Source organism: Bison bison, unplaced genomic scaffold, assembly GCF_000754665.1.
Source record: "Bison bison bison isolate TAMUID 2011002044 unplaced genomic scaffold, Bison_UMD1.0 scf7180017864228, whole genome shotgun sequence".
In the NCBI taxonomy this organism is placed as follows: Eukaryota; Metazoa; Chordata; class Mammalia; order Artiodactyla; family Bovidae; genus Bison; species Bison bison.
This window is the reverse complement of record NW_011494800.1, coordinates 1,071,158-1,094,339: the sequence shown is the minus strand read 5'-3', so window position 1 is coordinate 1,094,339 and position 23,182 is coordinate 1,071,158. Positions and strand designations below refer to the sequence as shown.

Below are 23,182 nucleotides of genomic sequence, written 5' to 3'. Positions count from 1 at the left end.
TTGTGATCTCACAGACTGTAGCCTGCCTGGGTCCTCTGTTCATGGAATTCTCCAGGCAAGAGTACTGGAGTGGGTTGCCATTTCCTTCTCCAGGGAATCCTCCCAAGTCTCCTGCACTGCAGGGAGAGTCTTTACCAATTGAGCCACTAGGGTGGCTCATTCTATATTAAAAGAGACTAAAGAGGTATAACAGCCAAAATGGAATGTATGGATCCTGATAGGATTCACTTTTGTTTCATATACACAGATGCAAAGCAAATATAAACAAATATAAAAATAGGTATGAAAGACATTTGCGGGACACAAATGGAGGGAACACGAATAGAAACTAGATGTTATTAGATTGGTGTGAAATAGCTCGGCCACAGTAATGCTATTGTGATGGGTAAGAGAAGGTCCTTGTTTCAGGAGGTGTCTACTGAAGTACAGTAAGCCCCTGCATACGAATGAGTTCTCTTCCAAAACTGTGATCGTAAGTCCAGTTTGTTCCTAAGTCCAATGGAGTCAGCCTAGGTATGCAACTAACATAATAATCGGCTACATAGTATTGTACTGTAATAGGTTTATAATACTTCCCACACAAATAGCACATAAAACGCAAACACAAAACATAGAAAACATTTTTATTCTTACAGTACAGTACCTTGGAAAGTACAGCAGTACAGTAAAACGGCTGGCATCAAGTCAACAGGCAAAAAGAATTACTGATTGGAGGAGAGAGAGGAGATGGGAGACGATAGATCTAAAGGATCGTCAGCAATAGGAGACAGAGGGCAAGTAGCAATGTCACTCACGCCTGATATTGATGGTTTAAGTTTTGGTTTCTTGCCGGAACTAGACACATGTTTGCATCTTGAAAGGTTTGTATGTAGGGTATGTATTTAGGGTAACATGGCATGATGCCTACAATTATCTTCAAATGCCTACAATTATCTTCAAATAAAAAAAATGGGAATATGTGTGTGTGTGTGTATATACATGCACATAGCAAAATGCTAACAATTGTTGGCTTTGTTCTTCATTGTCCTATTCTTTCAACTTTTCTCTATGTTTAAACATTTCTTAGTAATAATAATAATAAAAAAAAAACTTGAGGAAAAGAACAGCACTGATATTACCTCTGAATTTGGCATGGGTCTTGAATTCAATAACCAGACGGCCATCCTCTCGAATGTAGATCCTTATTATCTGAAGCCTGGCAGAGAGCACACTGTCCGTCTGGATTCCTGGGTAGGCAACCACACACAGAGCATTCACGTGAAGGCTTGGAGAAGAGCTCCCAGACAGTAGCCTACACATGAGTTACCCCAGGGACACCTCTAAGTAGAGCCACACGCTTACTTGAATGTAACTTAGGACAAATTTACATACTTGTGTGAACAGAGTCTATTTGGAAAAGATCTTGATGCTCGGAAAGATTGGAGGCAAGAGGAGAAGAGGGTGGCAAAGGATGAGATGGTTGGATGGCATCACCGACTCAATGGACATGAATTTGAGCACACTCTGGAAGATAGTGAAGGACAGGGGAGCCTGGCGTGCTGCAGTCCGTGGGGCTGCAAAGAGTCGGACTTAGTGACTGAACAACAACAAAGTCTATTTAGAGATGTGTGCCAGTCAGCGTTGTAAAACAGCTCATTCAATTTGGTTCTTTTTCACAATTCTATTCTTCTGACATAGTCTTTATACCTGCAGATGTCACTTTAGAGCAGGTACAGGGTCCCACCTCAGAGCACAGAAAAAATGGTCCCTAAACCTTCTTACTATTAACTTTACACCAGGATGCGGTTACAGCATGTCTGCTTCAGACTGTATTTTCTTTTCCTCACCAGAACATCTTTCAGGACTTAAGAGAACCATAACCAATGTTCTGGTGGCTATACTTCATATTGAAAGCAATAGAGAATTACAGGTTAGCTTGTAGAAAGCTAGTCACACATGACAGCATATGAGTCCACTGTGGCTTTAATAAGAGCAATTGCAATCATGACACCCATTGAGTTCAGTATGGCCAAAAACTAAAGGGGAAGCAAAGAAGCGGGAAGAAAGTTTAAAAAAAACCCAGCTCAAGAATTATCTGATCCAGACTGTGAAAACTCCCTGGGGTTATTTCTGATGAAAAATATAATGTAAATAAATGATTTGATTTAACAGAAGGAAGGACTGTATTTTCCATTAGTAGAAGTGAAGCCCCATCTAGAGAAATCTACTCAGATGAAGTAACTGCTTCTGATCAAGTAAATCACCACCAGGGAAGGAGGAGGAATGGGAGCAATACAATAAGAGGAAATAAGCTTGGGGTTGTGTTTGAAGTAGATGACACTGAAAATAGAAAAAAAATATAAAAAATCAACTCAGACCCATTGGAGTGAATGGAGGAGAGAATCATGGAGTTTTAAGGGACATTCATGGGGTGGCAGTGGGAGAAGGTGGGTGGAGAGAGGCAGAAAAGAGAGGGCTGAGGATCTTAGCTGAAGGATCAGCACCCATCCAGGCTCTGTGGGGGGGCCTCCTCTCAAGGAGAGCAATGACACAGATAAACCTGGGGTGAAGGTAATTGAAAAAATTCAGCATTGCCATCTTTGAAGTAAAAGTAGGGTTAAAATTCCAACTTTTAAGGATGCAACAAAAGAGCAAACTCGATATCAAATGAATAAAGTAACCCAGGTTATTCTTGATGTATTTCTCCATTTCTGTGTATCTGATTTCAAGACTCTGTTCTCCTTAAACAACAAGAATCACATCATTTTTACCTAGGAGAAAATGAACATGACTATATTCCAAAAGAACACACACTTGTTCCACAGTATGGGACTTGTCTATCACTTGCCATCCTCTACTCTGGGTCCCTGGCTCCCTGGACTGAATTTATCGTGATGGTGGAGGCCTTCCAGCATTAACATCTACAGACATCAGTCTTTCTTGGAAACCACAGATCTGTATCTTTTCTACACTTTAGGTGGCTCTGCTTTGTCTGTATATAGGACAACAGAATGAGGAATGCAGCTACCATTAAAACGCAATACTTAAAAAAAAAAATGCTGCTTAAGCATAAGGTAAGACCTGTTAAGACGTCAGTGAGTATACCTGTTCTCCAGAGAACAGTGTCATAGAAGAATGAGAACTCCATCTCGGTGTGGTGCTCCAAGGAGGCCCAGCCCCGGGGGGCCGTCACGTAGATGTAGGACACGTGGAGGGGCACGTGCACAGTCAGGAAGGACTGAGCCGAGTCTCTCACCTGCCAAGCAAGCGGGGTGCACACGGAGAGGGTTATTTCTCCCCGGGATGAAGAGATAGATGAGCATCTTATATTGGTTCCGTCTTCATTCACTCATGTAGCCACTTATTCAGTATTAATCAAGCACTCATGATTGTGCCAGGCACCAAGCTAGGATACTGGGTCCTTAACAGTGGAAAAAAACCTAAAATCCCTGCCTTATGGAACCTATAGTCTAGTAGGGGAGATATATAAATGTGAAAAATAAAGGGGTGGGAAGTGGTCAGGATGCTTCTTTCAATAAGATAATCAGAGAAGACTTTTTCAAAGAGGTAATATTTAAAAACACTTCACTTTTTTTTTTTTTATATATTTATTTTGGCTGATCCGAGTTTTTGTTGAGGCATGTGGGATCTTTAGTTGGAGCATGTGGGATCTAGTGCCCTGATCATGGATGGAACCTGGGACCTTGCATTGGGAGCAGGGAGTCTTAGGCAGTCCCCTAAAAACACTTTTGAAGTATGAGAAGCTCTCCTTCCACTGATCATTTGCTGGAAGCCTTGGTTGAGATTTTTAAGGCATCACAGTTATTCCCAAAGGATCTGGGCAGATCTGGGATCTACTGTCAGCACACAGTCCCTGGCTGACCATAGTTTTCAGAGAGCCATAGGAGAGCATAAAGCAACCCTAAATGGGAGGATGCCCATCATCCTAGGACGAACGTGAGGCTGACTTGGATGTCTTAGTGAGTACGAAGACCTTCTCCAATAGGAAAGAAGGTCATGGGATTTGGATATCATACTATGAAACTTACCAACGGACAGCTCACAGTTGGATAACTTTCTATTTCATTCAATGCTTTGTTGAAATAATGCTGAAAAGGCAGCACACCATACTTCCAAGAAAACACTTTTTCTGAAGGAGTTCCTTTTATTGCCATTAATTTGGCTCTATTATTTTCATTTACTACAATATTAACAAAACTTGGATTGAGACATAACAAAATATGAGCAGAAGCCTTCATGGAGAAGCTGTGTATATGAGTCAGGGAGTTGGTTTATTCATTTTTGAGATGAATATTGTATTTTCTGTCATAAATACGTATTTCCTTTATAACAAAAAAGCTTACTTTAAAACAATTATATTTTGTCATTGGCCATATATGGTAATACATTATAGAACTTACATATAATTTTGTTTGAATATACAATGAAACATCTTCCCATGGGTAGTTAAGGTAAAGAGCCAAATGCTTAATCAATACTTATGACATTGAAACTTTATTTTTCCAAAGTATTCTTTCATATTCAAAATTGTCAGGGATTTAAAGTTGGATTCCAAGTTCTCCAAAAGGCTCCATTAATTCCTTATGCACTTAAAAATCTTTTGGGAAAATCTTACTCTGTCTTCTTTGGGAAATTTTCTGATTTTATCTGGATCTCACATCATGTTCTGTCCCCTTATGTACAGGTTTTACTAAATACATTTGCCCTAATTTCACTATTGTTGATGTTAGACCCTCCATAAATTTTCTAGCTGACTGGTCAAATTATTTTTCCTCTGTTTCTGTTTATTCTCCATTAACCTTCATATTACTTATTAATCCTTAGGAAAAAACAACTCTCATAAATATTTACTGCACAGCTCTTTTGTGGCAGACCTTGTGCTAGATGCTGTTCCGCCTTGAGATTACTAGTGACCATTGCAGATGAGGTTCAGCGAGGTTAAGTCTTCTCTAATTCTGCCAATATTTGATAAAGAAAGACAGGAACTAGGGCGAGTTTTAAGTTGTTGCTGCTGCTAAGTCGCTTCCATCGTGTCTGACTCTGTGCGACCCTATGGACTGTAGCCTACCAGACTTCTCTGTTCCTGGGATTCTCCAGGCAAGAACATTGGAGTGGGTTGCCATTTCCCTCTCCAGTGCATGAAAGTGGAAAGTGAAAGTGAAGTCGCTCAGTCGTGTCCGACTCTTCGCGACCCCATGCACTTCAGCCTACCAGGCTCCTCCATCCATGGGATTTTCCGGGCAACAGTACTGGAGTGGGGTGCCACTGCCTTCTCCCACCATATACCACTTGTTTCATCTATTTTTAAAGAAACAGACAGCAAAGAAGTACTTCTGTGGTATATATGTATTGGTTTAAAAAGTGGGACATATATAATAAGAATTTCTTGTCTTTATCATTTTTAAGCATATTCTGAATAAAGATATCCAAAACTATAATTAAAGTCAGGGAGAAGAAAGAAGAATAATTTTTGAGGGGCCAAAGAAGGAACCAATCACTGAGTTTGGCATATTTGAAAGTGAATGTAGGTTATGCAACTGCAGAAGCAAAAGGAAACCTCAGAGTGCCTTAAAATTCTATTCAGTAGAGGGCGATAGTGTATACAAAATGAGAATTAACCAACCCAAGAGGCATCTCAAGGAAACAAATAGTGTATACAAAATAAGAATTAACCAAACCAAGAGGCATCTCAAGGAAACAAATTTTAATCAAAGAAACTTTCCTCAAATGATTACGTGTAAGTCCCTCTATAGGTTCCCCTCTTTCAGTGTGGTTAAACCTGATTTGAAGTGAAAAACAAATATTTGATTTTCTCAGTTCATTGAGATAACTCCTTAAAATTGGGTAGCACCTGCTTTAGAATTGTTTTTCCCATGAGGATGCATTAGCCTAGTCCCTCTGATATTAATGGCCCTCCTACGACTGTGACTTCTTGCTATAATGTTTTATTTTGTTGGGCTTTCCTAGTGTCTCAGACGGTAAAGAATCTGCCTGCAATGTGGGAGATCCAGGTTTGATCCCTGAGTTGGGAAGATCCCCAGGAGAAGGGAATGGCTACCCACTCCAATATTCTTGCCTGGAAAATCCCATGGACAGAGGAGCCTGGCAAGCTGGAGTCCATGGGGTCACAAAGAGTCGGACATGACTGAGCGACTAAGACTTTCGTTATTACTGATGTTTAAGGACTATTAACCATAGGTTTGGAATAGGTATGACAGCAAGGTGTTTTAAACAGTTGCCGTGACACTTGGGACAACAGTGCTTTACTTGTTTGCTGAAATACAGGGAACTTCTGTCATTTTAACTCATTTCCCCACTCGGGGAAAACACATCGACTTAGCCACGATCTTCCCATCAAGGTAAACCTTTTTGACTTTCCAAAATACACATGCTCAGTTGCTCAGTCGTGTTGGACTCTTTGCAGGCCCATGGACTGTAGCCCAACAGGGTCCTCTGTTCATGGGATTTTCCAGGCAAGAATACTGGAATGGATTGCCATTTCCTTCTCCAGGGGAATCTTCCTGACCCAGGGATCAAACCTTTGTCTCTTGCATTGGCAGGTGGGTTCTTTACCACTAAGCCACCTGGGAAGCCCTTTCCAAAATACACCCAGAGTAAAAAACATATATACCTAGAGAAGTAAGGCTATTGGATTTTTATATAAATGACTGCCAGACAGCTAATTTTCTTCAACTTAATTTAAACATCTTCCATATTAATTTTCTAATTAGCTGATTGAGAGGACTTTGGGGGGCTTGCTCTAGCTATGATGCTGCTAAGGTCTCTCTTGCAGGGTTTAGAAAGACGAGTCCCTTGGTTGGCGCAGTTCTGGGAGCAACTGGGTGCTAAAGTGCTTCAGTTCAATGAATGAACAAGCTTTAACATGATATCCAGGTGCACACAGCCTTCAGACAGACCCCTAGGGCACCCACCTGGAAGTCGGCGGTTACAGACCCCCCACAGACGTCAATCAGCTCCGTCATGTCATAATAGGCATCAAACGTCCAGACGCAGCTCTTCAGGTTCAGGTGTTTGTAGAGCTGGATGGTCTTTGGCTCCCGCACGCTGGAGTCAAACTGGAAGGGGCGGTCGTAGCCAGGCCCCAGTGCCATGCTGTCATGGACCCTGTCGTCCAGGAACCCTGCCTCTGCGAGGGAGGGAGAAGCAAGGAACAGTAATCCAGTCTGTGGACCTGCCCTTCACCAGCTTCCCAGGAGCTGGGGGGAGAGTGAGAATGGACACATCCTTTGGACACACAGGGAGAGCTTTCCTTTCTTCTGAGATGACTAATAGAGCACCCCAGGGCTCCCAGGCTTCCCTGGTGGCTTAGACAGTAAAGGGTCTAGCTGAGATGTGGAAGACCCATGTTCTATCCCTGGGCTGGGAAGATTCCCTTGAAGGGAATGGCAACCCACTCTAGTATTCTTGCCTGGAGAATTCCATGGACAGAGGAGCCTGGCAGGCTATTTAGTCCATGGGGTTGCAAAGAGCTGGACACAACTGAGCAACTAACACTAATTAACTAACCAGGGCTCCTGACACAAGCTCAGTGAGAAGGTGAGGGGGGCTTGTCATCTTGCCTGTTGCCACGTGTTAAACAGAGTGACTGGGGTCACAGACTCAGGAAAGATGCTGCAGGAGCCAGGGAAGAAAAGATGAATGGATGAGACCATAAATGACGAAGCCAGTGCCTGGTGGCCCTGTGTATCTGTTGGAAAAGAACACCGTAAAGCCTTGTCTGTCACACCTGCCCAGCTTGGTTCTATGCTTCACAATCAGTCCTTGAAGAAATGGATTTATTATATGGAGAATCTGTTGGCGAATTATTCTTTCTCAAGACTGATTTTTTTAAAACATAGCTTTTATGGGGAGCTAGCAAACAAACCTCTGATTACCTCCTCCCCTGCTTCCTATGGTGTCTGAACTCTTGCAGAAAAAAAAAGTCTTAATTCTGTGTTAATGAGTAAATAGCTCGCTAATGATGCTTGACTAAGCTTCCCATGCTACAGGCAAAAATTATTGGATCAAATGCTGCCAAGCAACTGAACTGTTCTAAATTAAGGATGACCTTTATGCAGAAGAGAGCTGAATACAGACACAATTTTAGAATATTAGGGTTCAACTTTGTATGGTCCTGAAAGCAACTATGATATTCTGAAAGAGCTGATCCATTTCTCAGAATGTTTGACACCAGCACACAGCCCTCTGCGCCACAAAGACTAGGGTGTCAGTGAACATGTACTGAAGCTAATTGTGTTTAAGTAGGAAGAGGTGCAAACTTTCAGCCTATAGACATGGTATGTTTCTTCCACTAGCTTGCATATGCAGACCAATGAAACTTTCATCTGTAGCCCAGTGACTTAGGAATCATTTACACTCCACTAATTCCTACTGTATCAAGACCATCACTACCCAGAGTGATGCTTAATGAATATGGAAGAGCACACGAACGCTTTCCTGTCTTCAGAAACACTGTTAAATGATTCATCAGTTGCAAAGGGAGGAAATGCGCATTTAATGTGCACTTGCTAAGGTGAATGGAAATGGACAGGATTCTTTGTAAACTAAAACATCTGCCCTGGTGAACAGGAGATGTGCTGCCTCAGCTGTCAGCGCCCTTGGGTCTGTATCAGCTGCAGAGCCCCAAGTCACGCCATTTGCTCCAGCAGTCTGCCATCCACGGACTGAGAGAGGTGGGGCTGAGAGGTCTGCCCACTGGGGCTGGAAGCAGGACATGATGGACAGCTGGGCTCTCTCCAGAGCTCCCTGTAAGAACTGGTTGCGGTTTCATTGGCCACACTGCAGACTTCTCCCTCTGCCCAGTTCTGCTTCCTCCCTTTCCCTTTAGGAGATACGGATGCCCAATAAACATCTCATACCCCAAGCTCCACCTTGGCTACTGCTCCTGGAGAATCATCCTATAATATCTACCCTTGCACAGGTGTTTTATAAAATGCTGAGAGCATGGGAACCAAGTGCAGGAGAAGGAAGGAGCTAAAATTGACCAGGACCGGGGTTTTAAAATTGTTGACACATGCAATCCCTACCTTGTTTGGGAGCAATTATTCTCCTCATGTGATAGATAAGAAAGTGGCTGGCTCAGAGTTGTCCAGCTATTTTTGTTGAGTTGTACAGGGAGTGGAATAAGGACATGAACCTTGTCAGTTTGATTCCAAGGTCTTTGTTTTTTGCTATTCATGTCACTGTCCAAGCTGCCTATGTTTGGCTGCTTGCTGCTAAGCAGATCCACTAACCATGCAGATTTTGAGGACCAGAAAACATGAAAAGCAGAGTCCACTTAGCCACATCCCTAAGGGTCGTCGTGCTGGGCTGGGCACACTAACAGGGAAGTCTCCCCTTACCTGAGATGCCTCTCAGGTCCCGGGTGGTGACGAGGTTGGAGCAGACGTGTTGGTGCCTGTAGATGGACTCAGATAGAAGAAAATGCAGGTTGTGCAGCGGCATGGTGGAGATGAGTGGCAGCATTCCATCCTGGTGTGGGATCTGCACGGAAATGTGGATTCTAGGGGGGAAAACAAGAGCAGAAATCAGGCCTTTCAGGTGCCTGCCATAAGTAGTTGGTATGGTACATTGTGTGCCGAGTTACTCAGTCATGACTGACTCTTTGGGACCCCATGGACTGTAGCCCACCATCTGCTCTGTCCATGGGATTCTCCAGGCAAGAATACTGGGGTGGGCTGCCATGCCCTCCTCCAGGGGATCTTCCCAACCCGGGGATCGAACCCTCACCTCTTATGTCTACCTGCATTGGCAGGCAGGTTCTTTACCACTAGTGCCACTTGGGAAGCCCCCAGTATGGTACCTTGCTTTCTCATAACTCAATTTGTCTTCACCAGTGAATTTACCAGGTTTTTTTTTCTGAAGCTTTCCATGTAGGAGTTCTCTCTGTGCATGAGGGTATAGTGTGCATGCGGGGTTATTCTCCTCCCTCCAGCCCCTGGGAGATCCTCCAGACTCAGGACTGATAGCAATCTAGAATCATAGATTTTTTTGCGTGTACAAGAAAAGATAACATCGCAACCATAAATTGTAGCTATCTTCTGCTTTAAAAGGACGCTTTGTTTCTGCATGAGCTGGAGCCGAGTGGATGGTACAGGCATGGCTAAATTTCTTTGTCACAGTGAGTGTCTATGGAGGTTGTGGAGGGTTGCCACAGAATTTTCTAAAGTATTTGTGCCCAAAAGACATCACTGAGCTCTTTAACTCTAAGGCCAGTATCCCTACCCAGGAAAAAAGCCTAGAAATAGTAATACTCCACTATTCAATAGTCTTGGGGCTCCCCAGGTGGTGCTAGTGGTAAAGAGTCCACCTGTAATGCAGGAGACCAAGAGACGTGGATCCGATCCCTGGGTTGGGAAGATCCCCTGGAGGGGGCAAGGCAACCCACTCCAGTATTCTTGCCTGGAGAATCCCATGGACAGAGGAGCCTGGTGGGATACAGTCCATGGGATTGCAAAGAGTCAGATACGACTGAGTGACTAAGACACACATGGTCTCTCCCCAACTTCAAAAACCTTCCTTTCCCCACCAGCAAGTCCTAGCAAGGCCACCAGCCCTCACTGGCCTCAATCTACAGCAAGCTCTGCCTTGAACTACATTCTTCTGCCTCTAGGTGCCTTTGTACCAGGAAGTCTGTAACTTATTTATATTAGCTGCTATTTCTTATATGCTTTAAGAGTCTGTCTTGCCTCCCCACTAAGAGGGCAAAGGACCATTTCCTTCACTTCTTCTGTTTCTCCAGAGCCTGTAGTACACAATTCTAAATAAAATATGAGCTTAATAAATACCAGTTAAGACTGCAACACAACAAAACTGTACTGAGGGGCTGCAATTTTTTCACTGTACAAGTTTAAATTTTCAGCATGTTTCTTGAGGATGCATTGTGAATTTTTACAGCTTGTCTCCCAGAACAAAGACTCATGTTTTAAAGAAGAATCAGAACCTCAGAATGTGAACAGAATGGCTCTTTTTGTAAGGAACAGGGTCAATAGTAACCCTGGACACTTCTGTTATTGCTTTTTACAAAAATAAATTTCATTCTGCTAGAAAAAAGGATTTGCATATTTTTGGCTCCATGTTCAAATCTGGGTTTTTTTCATGTAAATGAGCCCCTTTCTCTGAACTCAGTTGCTCATAAAGGCATGCACATAAATACTACCAGGTTTAATGAATATGTATAACCTACCTGAAATCTTGTTTTTTTTTTTTTCTATATAAAAAATGAAAGCATCCATTTTCCATCAAGATCATAGGGCACAGGATAAAAAAAAAAGCATATCTGCCCACTGAGTTATAATTCACCAGTGTTGTTACTAATTTTTTCACTGGGTACTTAGTGAGTGCCCCTTAGGTGCCAAGAAGGACATTCTAGGCAGAGGGGATGCAAAATAAACAGTCATGGTCCCTGCCACCATCATCTCCTGGGTGGGGATGACAAGGAGAGAATGAATAATGATAACACTCTCAGAGAGGCAGATGTGGGTGCCAGAAAAGTGGGAAGTAAAAGCTTCCAAACTAAATTGGGGGAGATGACAGCAAAGTTCCTAGAAGAGATGCCATGGCTTAGGTATGGTGGGACAATGGGATTTAAGAATATGGACTGGAAGGGGACAGGGGAAAGCTGGAGCCAGGAGTAGCCACAGGCAGAGGCAGGCCACCTAAGAGTGCTTGAAATCCCGAGGAAGTTACATGTGATTCCCTGTGGGTGGACTGGCAAATGAAAATAACAAGATGAAGGAAATGAGGCTAGAAAGATTGACAAGGGCCAGATATTAGGGCACGTTTGAAGAACTTCAACTTTTTATGAAGCATTCATCATCATTATTCTTATTTTGCAGAAGCATCACTCACTGATTTGTCCCACCTAGAAAACACGCAAAGCACAGCTGGGGACTCTCTGCCATCTCCTCATGGAGGGCACTCCCTGCTGACCTGTTGGGATGCTCCTTATGTTTGACGTCCAGGTATTTCAAGGTCGCGATGAAGGACTGAGCCTGGAAGCCTCGGGCTGTCCCAGCCACCACTGGAGTGTGGCAGATAGCACTGTCTGTTCCGATGGTGACAATGTTGCTCCTCAAGGGGGTCCCCACGTGGCCCACCTTGTCCACAGCCTTGGCCACACAACGTACATGGAACCTCCGGCTGAAGTAAATGCTGTCCAGGACCTACCAGGAAGAATAAATCACCTCAGACACGTGGATACTGCCTCAACAGCTCTTCATACTGTGTCTTCTGGATGATAATCTGTGAAGATCATTGTCAGCTGAAAACACTGCACAACCTAAAAGCTGAGAGTTATGTTTTATACAGCAGGCTAAACTGAGGACTTAAGCCCGGGATACAGCATCTTAGGTAACTGTGAGAGACTGCTCCAAAGAGGAATGGGAAGAGCCAGGATACATTTTAATCAGAGTTTTTGCAACAAAGGTCAGATAGTTGGAACATCAAAAGATGACTGTTAAAACTGGATATCTCAAGTTAAGGAATTGTGCACTTTTCCATGTATGGGAAGATGAAATAGTTTGCTGCTGCTGCTGCTGCTGCTAAGTCGCTCACTGAAATCATTCCTTTAATAGGCATCTCAGCTATCAGGGGCCAGTATCCTGTGTTTTCTCATCCTGAGTCTCTTTAGGGTGCCCCACTGGCTGCAGTGGCTGATGCTGTAACATCCTTTGCTGACTGACATGGCAGGCTGCATTCTTAGCCCACACCATCCATTATCCATCCATTTATCTGTCTATGGGTCCATTGATCTACCCATCTATCCATTCATTCACCACCTAAGTATTGACTTTCTACCAGGAGCCAGGCACCACGGACAGAGCACTGGGTACTTAGAGCCGAGGGTGGTAAGCCAGGTAACAAGCAAGTAGACAAATGTGTAGCAAGAAACTAGAGATGACTGATTCCCAATGACACTTGTTCTCTTTACATATTAGGTTCAGAGAAGTACTTAATGATTTTTCAGCCCTTCCAGCAAGACTCATTGCCTCTAAGTCACTTTTGTTGAAGGTATGGTATCAGGATATAGAGGAAAAACACTTTTTTCCTAGGAGTCCTTAGTTTTCTTTCCTCCCTACTGCCATTCCCTCCCTTAACTCCCCTCTAATTACTAAGGGTTACAATAACGTGGTGGAGTTAAAGTTGAGAACTTGGCCTCTGACACCTACTGGCCTTGAAAGTCTTTCTACAGATTTTCTCATGCTCCAGACACACAGAATCCATGAATGCTTAATGCAATCTATGCAGAGGTAACCTAGGTCACCAAAACTCTCTAGGTTACTAGTGCATTGACATAGGGAAGTATATAATAAGAAAAACTCATTAGTAGTTCTATGTGCAGCAGACTTCCCACAAAGCAATCATACAAACTTATAAATTCTACCATGGAAACAATTTTCACTGAAGTCCATTAAAAATTGAAGAAGATTTTTCCATTAAAATTTTTTTAATTAGCTGCCACAACTTTATTTATTTATACATGGACTTCATTCAGAAGGGATTTGAAGCATCTTACAAAAATGCACACGATACAACAGTATTAAATAAATAATTGAAGAAATGAAGGCAGAGCAGAGGAAGCTGGGGTAAGAGGATTAGTCACCAATTCATCACAAGAAGGCAAGCTGAAATATAAGGTAAAATCGTAAACTTGGTACCTGTTAAAAATGTATATTTGGCTCAAATCAAACCAACTGCCCCTTCATGGGTTTGTTGAACAGAGAACAAGGTATTTATGAAACAATAAGCTGTTAAGTCTTGCCATTTACATTTCTAATAATAATAAAGATAATTTAAATTTGAACTAGGTTATGTTGCAAAGGAATTAATCTTCTGGCCTTTCTGAATAAGCTGTGCCAAGGACAATGGACACGAGGGACCCACGTTATCCAAAGCCTCCAATGTACATCTAACAGCTTTCTTCCACTACCTACTCAAGAGAGCTCTTTTTAAAACTTTTTATTTATTTATTCTTGCTGTGCTGGGTCTTCATTGCTGAGCATGGGTTTCCCCTAGCTGTGGTGAGCAGGGGCTACTCTCCAGTTTCGGTGCTCGGGCTTAGCTGCTCCTCAGCATGTGGAATCTTCCTGGACCAGGGACCGATTGAATTCGTCTCCCTGGCAGGTAGGTGGATTCCCAACTGCTGGACCTCTTAGGGAAGTCCAAGGCACTGTTAAAGTGAGAACAGACTGTGGATTTGTAGGGAAATATCTAGAGAAATTAAGTCTGAAGAAAATCTCTGATTTCCAAAATTATTAAATGCACTCATCTCAGTCAAAAACGATTGATTGTTTCCTGGGTGCCAGACGCTCTGTGGAGCCTGAGTCTCACTGCTTTCAGCTCTTTCTGGAAGAACATCATTGGTGCAATAAGCAGAGTTAGAACACTGGGCTGTTTCCTGAGCGTGGGCAAAGCACCGCTGTGCGCGGCTCCCTGATGGTGGCAGAGGTGTGCGTCTGGCCTCCTGACTCTCTGAGGACAGCAACGACATTCTGAACCTCTTTTCATATCTTCCCACCAGGCTTCGAAAAATACTGATCACTTAATAAGCATACTCTCATTTTATTTAATAACTGGTCCCCACTGCGTGCCACCAATGTGGCAGCCACTTTGGGATGGATATACAAATATGGTAGAACCCTTTTTCTTAAGGAATTTATACCCTACTCCGTATTGAATGATTTAAGAGATGCGAAAAGAGACTAATCATTATTCGTACTTACCTAGAATCTTTGACTTACTTCATCATTTGTAAATCACTTTCCTATCTGTCAATGACCTTGTCAAGTGGATTAAGCAAAGGAGGTATTATTTTGTAGATCAGGAAACTGAGACTCAGAAAGGTAAAGTAAACACTTCACATCACATAGTTCAGAACAGGCAGAATCAAGGTTTGTAACAGGTTGTTGGAGTACTAGCCTAGTCCTCTTTCTGCCACACCGTATTATCTTTTCTCATACGTAAGAACAAAAGGACAGTGTTGTACCCGCTTAATTGTTTAGTTTATACCAAATGGCATGCAGGGACCTTAAGGAATTTGATAGAACTGGAGTAACAAAGAGAAAGGCCAGGTCTCTCTCTCTGTAACCAGACCTACCATGTGGTTGACACTGGTGAATGGCGTGTTGTCGGTGATGGTCTCAAAGGGAGACCGGGCCCCGTTGCCATCAGTGGGGGCGGCCACTTCCCAGCTGAACTGCACAGACGTCTGGTTGATGCCAGCCTCAATGCAGCGCTCCTTCATGACAGCGTATTTGGGGAAATGGGGGTCGCAGGGCGTGACGCAGATCAGCGGGTAGCCCGGGGAGGGGGATTTCTTGACTCCCTCCTTGGTAACCTCTTCCACATGGTCATAGTCAGCAAGTGTAACGACCTGCCAAGGAGCAACATAGCTTCAGGCCTGGGTGGGTATCGGGAGGGTCAGAAAACTAAAGCTCCCTTCCCCAGAGACCTACCTGATCACTTAACTCCTAGGGATTCTTTAAAATATAGCAGTGGTTTTAACAATGCTTAACTAGGCATTCCTAAAAGATCTTGGAAATCTTCAATAGTAGGGAAGATCCTCCTCCCTGAGTTAAAAGCTTTAGTATCTTAACGGTCTCATTCCTAAATCAGATTCCTATGACTCAAGTGAAAAACACTCCACCCCCAACACACTGTAACCACAACTCTATCATAAATGGCAGATATTAGTTAAAAGTTGCATTAAACTGTTAATGGCAGGCAGTAGTGCATCTGGCAAAATACAAGTTAATAAAGGATATATGTGAAGGACAGGGAAGCCTGGCATGCTGCAGTCCATGGGGTTGCAAAGAGACAGACATGACTTAGTGACTGAACATACATATATATTTCTTCCATGGTCAAAGAGACCTATTTTGAAATGGTCTTTCTATTGTATGAGATTAGTCAGGGGAATTTATAAGAGTTATTCGGACTGCTTCATTATCCTACGTTAAATTCCCCTTGGCAACTTCTGGGAGCTTCCCTGGTGGCTCAGACAGTAAAAAATCCACCTGCAATGCAGGAGACCCGGGTTCAATCTCTGGGTCAGGAAGATCCCCTGGAGAAGGGAATCCAGTATTCTTGTCTAGAGAATCCCATGAACAGAGGAACCTGGCGGGCTACAGTCCACAGAGTTGCAAAGAGTCGGACATGACTGAGGGACTAGCCACACGGCAACCTCTGTGAGTATTTCTCCTAACTGTGAAGTCGGTGCATTCATTCTGTTCATCCCCAAATTGGGAAACATGGTGGTACATCTCCATAGACACTTAATTCTATGCCCATGGCGAGTATGTAGGATAATAGATATGGGGGAATACTCCATTTTTACTCTTCTAGGTCTCACCAAAGAAACGAGATCAATGGTATTGTACTTTCTTTGTCAGACAAAGGTCTCAACATAGTTTGGTCTCACTCTTATGTGGAAACCAGGTTTCTCCTCTTTAGCACTACTGACTTTTGAGCCAGGCAACTCTTTGGTGTGGAGGAGGGGGACTCCTGTGTATTGTAGGATGTTCAGCAGCATCCCTGACTTCCATCCCCTAGATGCTAACAGCACCCAGTGTGACAGTCATGAAAACCACAGATGTCACCAGACATTACCAGATGACCCTGGAGGTGATGGGAGTGAGGGATTTGGGGAAGGGGACACGAGCAGTCCTGGCAGTCCTGCTTTTTTCAAGTTCTCATCTAACGCCTAGGACAGAAGCAACCATCCTTTGGGTCATGAGACTTACAATGGGCGGTGCTGGCAGGATGAGACTCCCAGCTGCCTCCTGGTCTAGAATCGTCACTGTAGCCGTGGTCACATCGCCAAGAACTGCTTCCACTGGGTCATCTGGGCCAAGGACTAGGGAGAACGATTCATGCCACTCCCGGTCTTCATTGGACAGGATCTCGACTTTAAAGAAGATGTGATCCACACCTTCACCAAGGACAGAACAAAGAGTAAAGGTCCTCATCAGTGACCCACTTAAGACAGTGCAGGTTGGCACTGCTGAGGCTTCATGTTGAAATATGCCCTTTCTTCTCGGAGGGCTTCTATCAATGCAGTGGCTGCTAATCACTTTAGCCCCATCTCCAGTGAGGGATCAGTTTTATAGGTGAAATTCCACCCATGGTGGAGGCTCAGTCCTATAGATTTACTATTCAACACATGAGAATTAATGGCCCCTGCCTGACACTAGCTGGTGGTAATAAAAATCTATGATCTAAAAAACACTCCACCCTGGTTATGCATTTTTTTTGTTTTTTTTTGCTTAATTTTTCTTTCCCCTTTACAGTTAGGAACAAGTCCCTGTGTGGCAATGAGTGCTTACACACTAGACACCCTTCAAAGCTGTCTCCTGGGAAGCGACAGCTCAAAGGTTACCTACAGGGCCGTCTCTGCCAAGACGATAATGTAACAGTTTGCCAGCATGGAATGGGGAGGGTTAGAGCTCAGAAACCCCCATGTTTTCTATAAAGTGATTCTATGAGGGTGCAGCTATCCCTGGCAGTGGTCAAGATGGCCTTCTTCCTCCTATAGACACCTGGGCTAGGTTACTTCTAGGACCTGCCTTTCCCCCAGATCCTTATGCAGAAGAGAAAAAAGCTAAGACACTTGGAAGAGAGGTCCTTGTGAGCATGTGGAGGAAGGGCACCTAACTTCCCTGTAAACACTAGCCAGACGAACAAGGGATGGAGCCAAAAGCCCTTTGAAGCTCCGTGGGGTGATGGAGACATACAGAGACACCCCTCCATCTCCAAGGGAGGCATTTCTTCCCTCCTCTTGCCATGCCATCTCTGAAGAGGGCTTCTACCACTTTTGCCCACTTCTGGCTACATCACAAACAGTGCCAGGCTGTACACCAGCCTTTTCACCTTATATTGCTCCAGAAAGTTTTTGGGAAAAGTCTAGAGTAGAAGTCAGTCCTTTTTTTGTCTCATTCCTTCCATTAAGGAAATACATCAAACAATTAAACAGCTGGTTGTGAGAATCTCATCTTTCTCTCTTCCATGACTCATCTTCATAGCATCGCCTAATAGATGTCAAGCCATTTGAACATGGAGATTGTGCCTTCTGGGTTGAGTAAGCCCTGAAGGGCCCAGCACAATGGTGTGTACTGATGTTTGCTGAATGATGGCATCACATATATTTTTAAAAACTCAGCTGCTCCCATTGCTCAACCAAATTATAGGCTAACAACAACAACAACAAATCCTTTTGAATGATCCAAAATGCCTAGGATGCTCCGAAGTAAGGCACTTCTTTTTTTTTTCTTATCCTATGCCACTTTTACTAATTAAAAAATTTAAAGATTCCTACAACCTCAAATGTGTGCTTACTAAGTACTTCATGCTATTGGAAATGTATATATTTTTTAATTTTCTGCTTATTTTTTCCTTCGAATATAAGATATTAGCCTCTCTCTTAAGTAATACCTATGGGGCTTCCCTGGTGACTCAGACAGTAAGAATCTGCCTGCAATGCAGGAGACTCAGGTTTGATACCTGGATCAGGAAGATCCTCTGGAGAAGGAAATGGCTACCCACTCCAGTATTCTTGCCTCGGAAATTCTATGGACAGAGGAGCCTGGCGGGCTATAGTCTATGGGGTCGCAAAGAGTCAGACACAACTAATCGATTAACACTTTAAGGAAGACCTACTAATTGGGATTGGCATTCAATTACCAGGACTGAACTTCAAGACTCGGCTCTTTGGGTAATAATCCACACCAGACTGGGCTGACCCATCCCGTGTGCTACAGCGAATCTTGGATGTTCTGTTCTGATCCCCTCTGCGGATCACCTTGACATTCAGAACGGCCGTGGCATCTGGCCCTGAGGGTTCCCGGACTTGGTATGCAGCTTCTTCAAACTCAATGGTAGGGGCTAAGGAAACAAGGTTAGGAAAACAAGAAGCAAGTTGGAAAAGTGAAAAAGAATTCCAACTCCCATGAAAACACTTTATAACGACAAGAGGGAATTTTTCACACTAGTTAACAATACAAAAGGCAAAATAGCTTGCAGTCATAAAAATCAATCTGTATTTACCCCTAAGCAATACTTTGGAAAAAGGAATTCATCTGTGATTCTGCAGGAGCTGTTTCTCACATATTTCTTATTAAAAAGAGTACAGTAGAGGAAACATTTTTAAGCACTTTGAAATGCATGTTATCCAAGTTTCCATCTAGGCCTTATAGCTCATAGCATGTTTTTAAATCTGCACAATTTATCAAGGGACTGAGACAGAGTAAGCCCTTGATAAATATCTATTGACTGATTGTATGAACCAACTCTTTTTCATTTATGAGATATGAATTTCATTTATATACTGCTTACATTTACCAAATCTATCTCTCATCTCCATCTTCTGGGTCCTCCTTCCTACTGCTTTCACTTTCCCCCACCCTTAGCTTTATCTATAAATACACAGGTTAGTTAAGAATGAGTAGTTTTACCAATTTATGGTTGCCAGGTGGAAAGGATGGGGAGAAGGGGTAGTTAGGGAGTTTGGGATTGACATGTACACACTGCTATATTTAACAAGGGTAACCAACAAGCTAACCTACAGTATAGCACAGGGGACTCTGCTCAGTGTTATATGGCAGGCTGGATGGGAGGGGGGTTTGGAGGAGAATGGATACATGTATATGTATGGCTGAGTCCCTTCGCTGTTCACTGGAAACTGTCACGACATTGTTAATTGGCTATACTCCAACACAAAATAAAAAGTTAAAAAAAAAAAAAAGAGTGAGTAGTTTTAGTGGTGGCTACAACAATAATTGAGAAACATAGGATTTCCGAACACAATCTGATTTGAAGTACTACCCTCATTGCTGTGAAATGAATAACTTTTTTTTTTTGAAGTTCGAACCATGCCTTCCTTTGTATTATATTCTCATGGGGAAGGGCAATGAGGTAGTGGTGGAAACAGTGAGATAAGAAGAGAGAAGAATTGGGAGCAATTACAAACCTTATACCCTCTAAAAACATATCATAGACTTTTCCAGAAATGTCTGGTGTCTCTATGTTCACTTCCCTCTTCTCTCTCAGAAAATCCATTCTTCCTAATTGTCAAAGACACGTCTCATTTGAGACTTCATAGTTTTACTGTGTACGCTCTCTGAGACTGAGGTGTGTCGCTGTAACAGTGTGAACCGGTGACTTCTCTGAGCCTAAGTACTGGGCTAAATACAATCTAAGTACTGCGTGAACAGGAGGGGTTCACCTCAGATCTGAACCTGTCTCCTTCGGTAAACGGCTAATTCAACTTCAAGGCTGGCTTTTAAATTTTTTCCCCCCAATTCAAGTTAGTCTCTATTTTATATTAAAAACCCTGAGTCTCACTGACTCTTGTGTAGATTCTAGAATCTGATACAATAAGGTTTTACATGCAGTTTTATTCCTCACAGTTGTGTAACTAAGAGCATAAATAAGATAACTTTGCTGGGGTTCAATTTCTTTACCTATAATATAGGATAATAACACCTACCTCAAAAGCTTACTGTCAGGATTAAATAAAGTTTTTTTTTTAAATAATATGCTTATAACAGTTCTTGGTATATAATCAGTATTCAATAAAAAAGCTATTACTAGTTGTAGTATTGTTGTCCATTCATTAAAGTATCTATTTTAATAAAACAGCTATGTCCCTATTTAAAACAGATTTTGTTTTCTTTTGTGCCTGGGTCATTCTTTGCTAGCACTTGACTAAAGAATTTAAGTATTTTTAGGTTAGTAGGCCAAATCAATTAGAGAGAATAAAACTGAGAAATTAGACTTTTCCAGGAAGGTGGCAGTGTTTTAAATCAGTTCATTGGATTCAACTGACTCTGATTGTATTTCCAGCCCTGCTCCTGAATTGCCGGGACTTAAACAGTTTTTATTCTGTGTCTGTCTTAGTGTTTCTGTCCTAGCTCTTAACCACACTCATTCCTTATGTCTTGGTGATGTGCTAGGGAACAATGTGATTAAAAATACTAGAGCTCTGTGACTTCCCTGATGGTCCAGCGGTTAAGGCTCCTTGCTTCCAACGCAGAGGCTGTGGTTTCGATCCCTGGTCAGGGAACTAATAGTCTACATGTCACACAGCAGGAACAAAAAAGCCCAAATAAACATCCAGTTAAAACTGTATGTTTAAAAATTTTCAATTTAAATTAAAAAAAAAATTATAGTAAAAAAAATCGGAGCTCTGTGGAAGGGATCCCTTGCTGCATTTTTTTTTTTTAAATTGGAGTATAATTGTTTCCTATAAATATTCCAAGACTATTTTTTTTTTATGAATACTCCAACTGTTACCATTAGACATTTTTACAGTGCTTTTATTTTTCAAAACACCTATAATTACATTAAAACATTACTATGAAACATCAGTTCAAGTCCCATCAACCTAAGAGAAACTAAAGGCAATTTCTTCTGTTACCATCTTCATCATTAGATATGGTGATGGTGGCCATGTGATTCTTTCCAACTCTGGCTCCACTCCAGTGGTTCCCAAGAGGACGGCCAAGGTAGACCCTGAACTGTTCCTCAGGCTCAAACATGGAGTCATCGTGTATATAGACAGTACAGTTCTTCATCTAGAGCCAAGGGCACAAGAGAGATTAAAACTTGCAGCGAGGTATCAATCATTTGCTCACCTTTCCCTGGAAAGTAATTTTTCTTCTTTGCAGCATCAAAGAGCCAACACAAATTCAAAAGATTCCAACCATTTATAAAATAGAATATTTAAGTCTTAACAGTCATACCTAGATGGACCTACCTATATGTGGAGCTTTGTATTCAATATTCCAAACCATTTTGAATTATTGGTCATAAGTTATGAAAAACTAGAGCAATAAAATGAATCACTAAAAAGCATTTGGAGAACATTTGTGTGCTTCCTCACATTTTGCCTGGACTCATCTACACCCTTGTACATGTTATGATAGGTAGATTTCTGATGGTGAGGGTTTAACATATGGATTAGAAATCCTGGAGAGGTGAATAATGTTCTTCTTCCTTTGCGAAAATTGAGGAGTCTTATAAGGAAGTCAGAAAAGCTTCCTGTTAGGCTAAAGACACCTTTAAAAGCTGCAGAACTCTATAAAGAGCTGCCAAATGGTGTCTCACTTGAAAACTGCTGAGAACTGAATGTCAGAGAACACAATCTAAATCCCTGTTGGATGGAAAGAAATCAAGTGTTTCCCAAACTGAATATTCTCTTCTGAGGACTGTCTTCTTGGGGAAATGTAAAATAAGGTCACAACAGAGCAGCCTTGATAGCATAGTCATGATATGAAGTGTGATTATTTTTAGTTGGCTGATCTTAAACTCACTATAGTACCATATTGCATAGGATATGTGGATATGGAGCTTTTACTGTCACACCCCCTGAGTCATACTAGATGGAGGGAGACTATTTCTGTGAACATTTACCTGTGGTTTGCTAACCTGGTTTTAAGTTCCTGAAGCATGCTTTTATTATCCCTCTCACATTTTTCTTACAGCAAGAATTTCTTTATGGAAAGCATGAATTTAATAATGACTCTTCAGTATATCTTAAAAATAAAAGACATTCTCTCTGTGTCATACAGCAACATTCCATTAGCTATATATTTTACATATGGTAATAAATATGTTTCAATGCTATTCTGTCAATTCATCCCACCCTTTCCCCCTGGAGGGTGCAGGATGGGGGATATAATGTATACTTATGATTGATTCACATTGTTCTATGGCAGAAACCACTGTAAAAAATTACTCTGCAATTAAAAATAAATTTTAAAAAAGGACATTCTGGTAAATGACAAGTTCCAAAGACATTGCTCAGCATGACGAAGGAGATGAAGATTCCAAAACGTGCTTATGAATAGGCTGCCATGTGGGTAACATCTAGACTACTAAGCTGTATTTTCTTTATGATTTTACTAAATTACAAACTGCCTCTTGGATAGGCAGAGAATCCTCTTTTGAATTTAAAACAAATACAGACATGCAGACTCAAAGCTGAAGATCATATTTACAGTACTTATGTGTGTGTGTGTTTTAATATGTGTTTCAACCTGCCACCAGTAAAATTCCCATAAAATACAAAACTAAGACAGGGGTTTTATGAGTCATGCATGCGTAAAAGACTTGAGAGTCTCAGAGAAGGAAACTATTACTTTCTTTTGGTGGTAAAGAATGGAGG

General features: G+C 42.2%; 1 protein-coding gene across 1 annotated transcript in view; it reads right to left on the bottom strand.

The window, feature by feature from the left end:
- Window positions 1–23,182, bottom strand: part of FRAS1 (Fraser extracellular matrix complex subunit 1) — a 535,710-nt gene that overhangs the window by 26,212 nt on the left and 486,316 nt on the right. The window contains exons 60-68 of the mRNA XM_010845896.1: window positions 21,434–21,590; window positions 18,700–18,900; window positions 16,764–16,951; window positions 15,119–15,394; window positions 11,953–12,185; window positions 9,363–9,523; window positions 6,933–7,147; window positions 3,085–3,235; window positions 1,119–1,226 (exon numbers count right to left, since the gene is read on the bottom strand). Of these exons, the coding sequence (XP_010844198.1) occupies window positions 1,119–1,226; window positions 3,085–3,235; window positions 6,933–7,147; window positions 9,363–9,523; window positions 11,953–12,185; window positions 15,119–15,394; window positions 16,764–16,951; window positions 18,700–18,900; window positions 21,434–21,590 (1,690 nt within the window). The remainder of the gene's footprint in view (window positions 1–1,118; window positions 1,227–3,084; window positions 3,236–6,932; window positions 7,148–9,362; window positions 9,524–11,952; window positions 12,186–15,118; window positions 15,395–16,763; window positions 16,952–18,699; window positions 18,901–21,433; window positions 21,591–23,182) is intronic.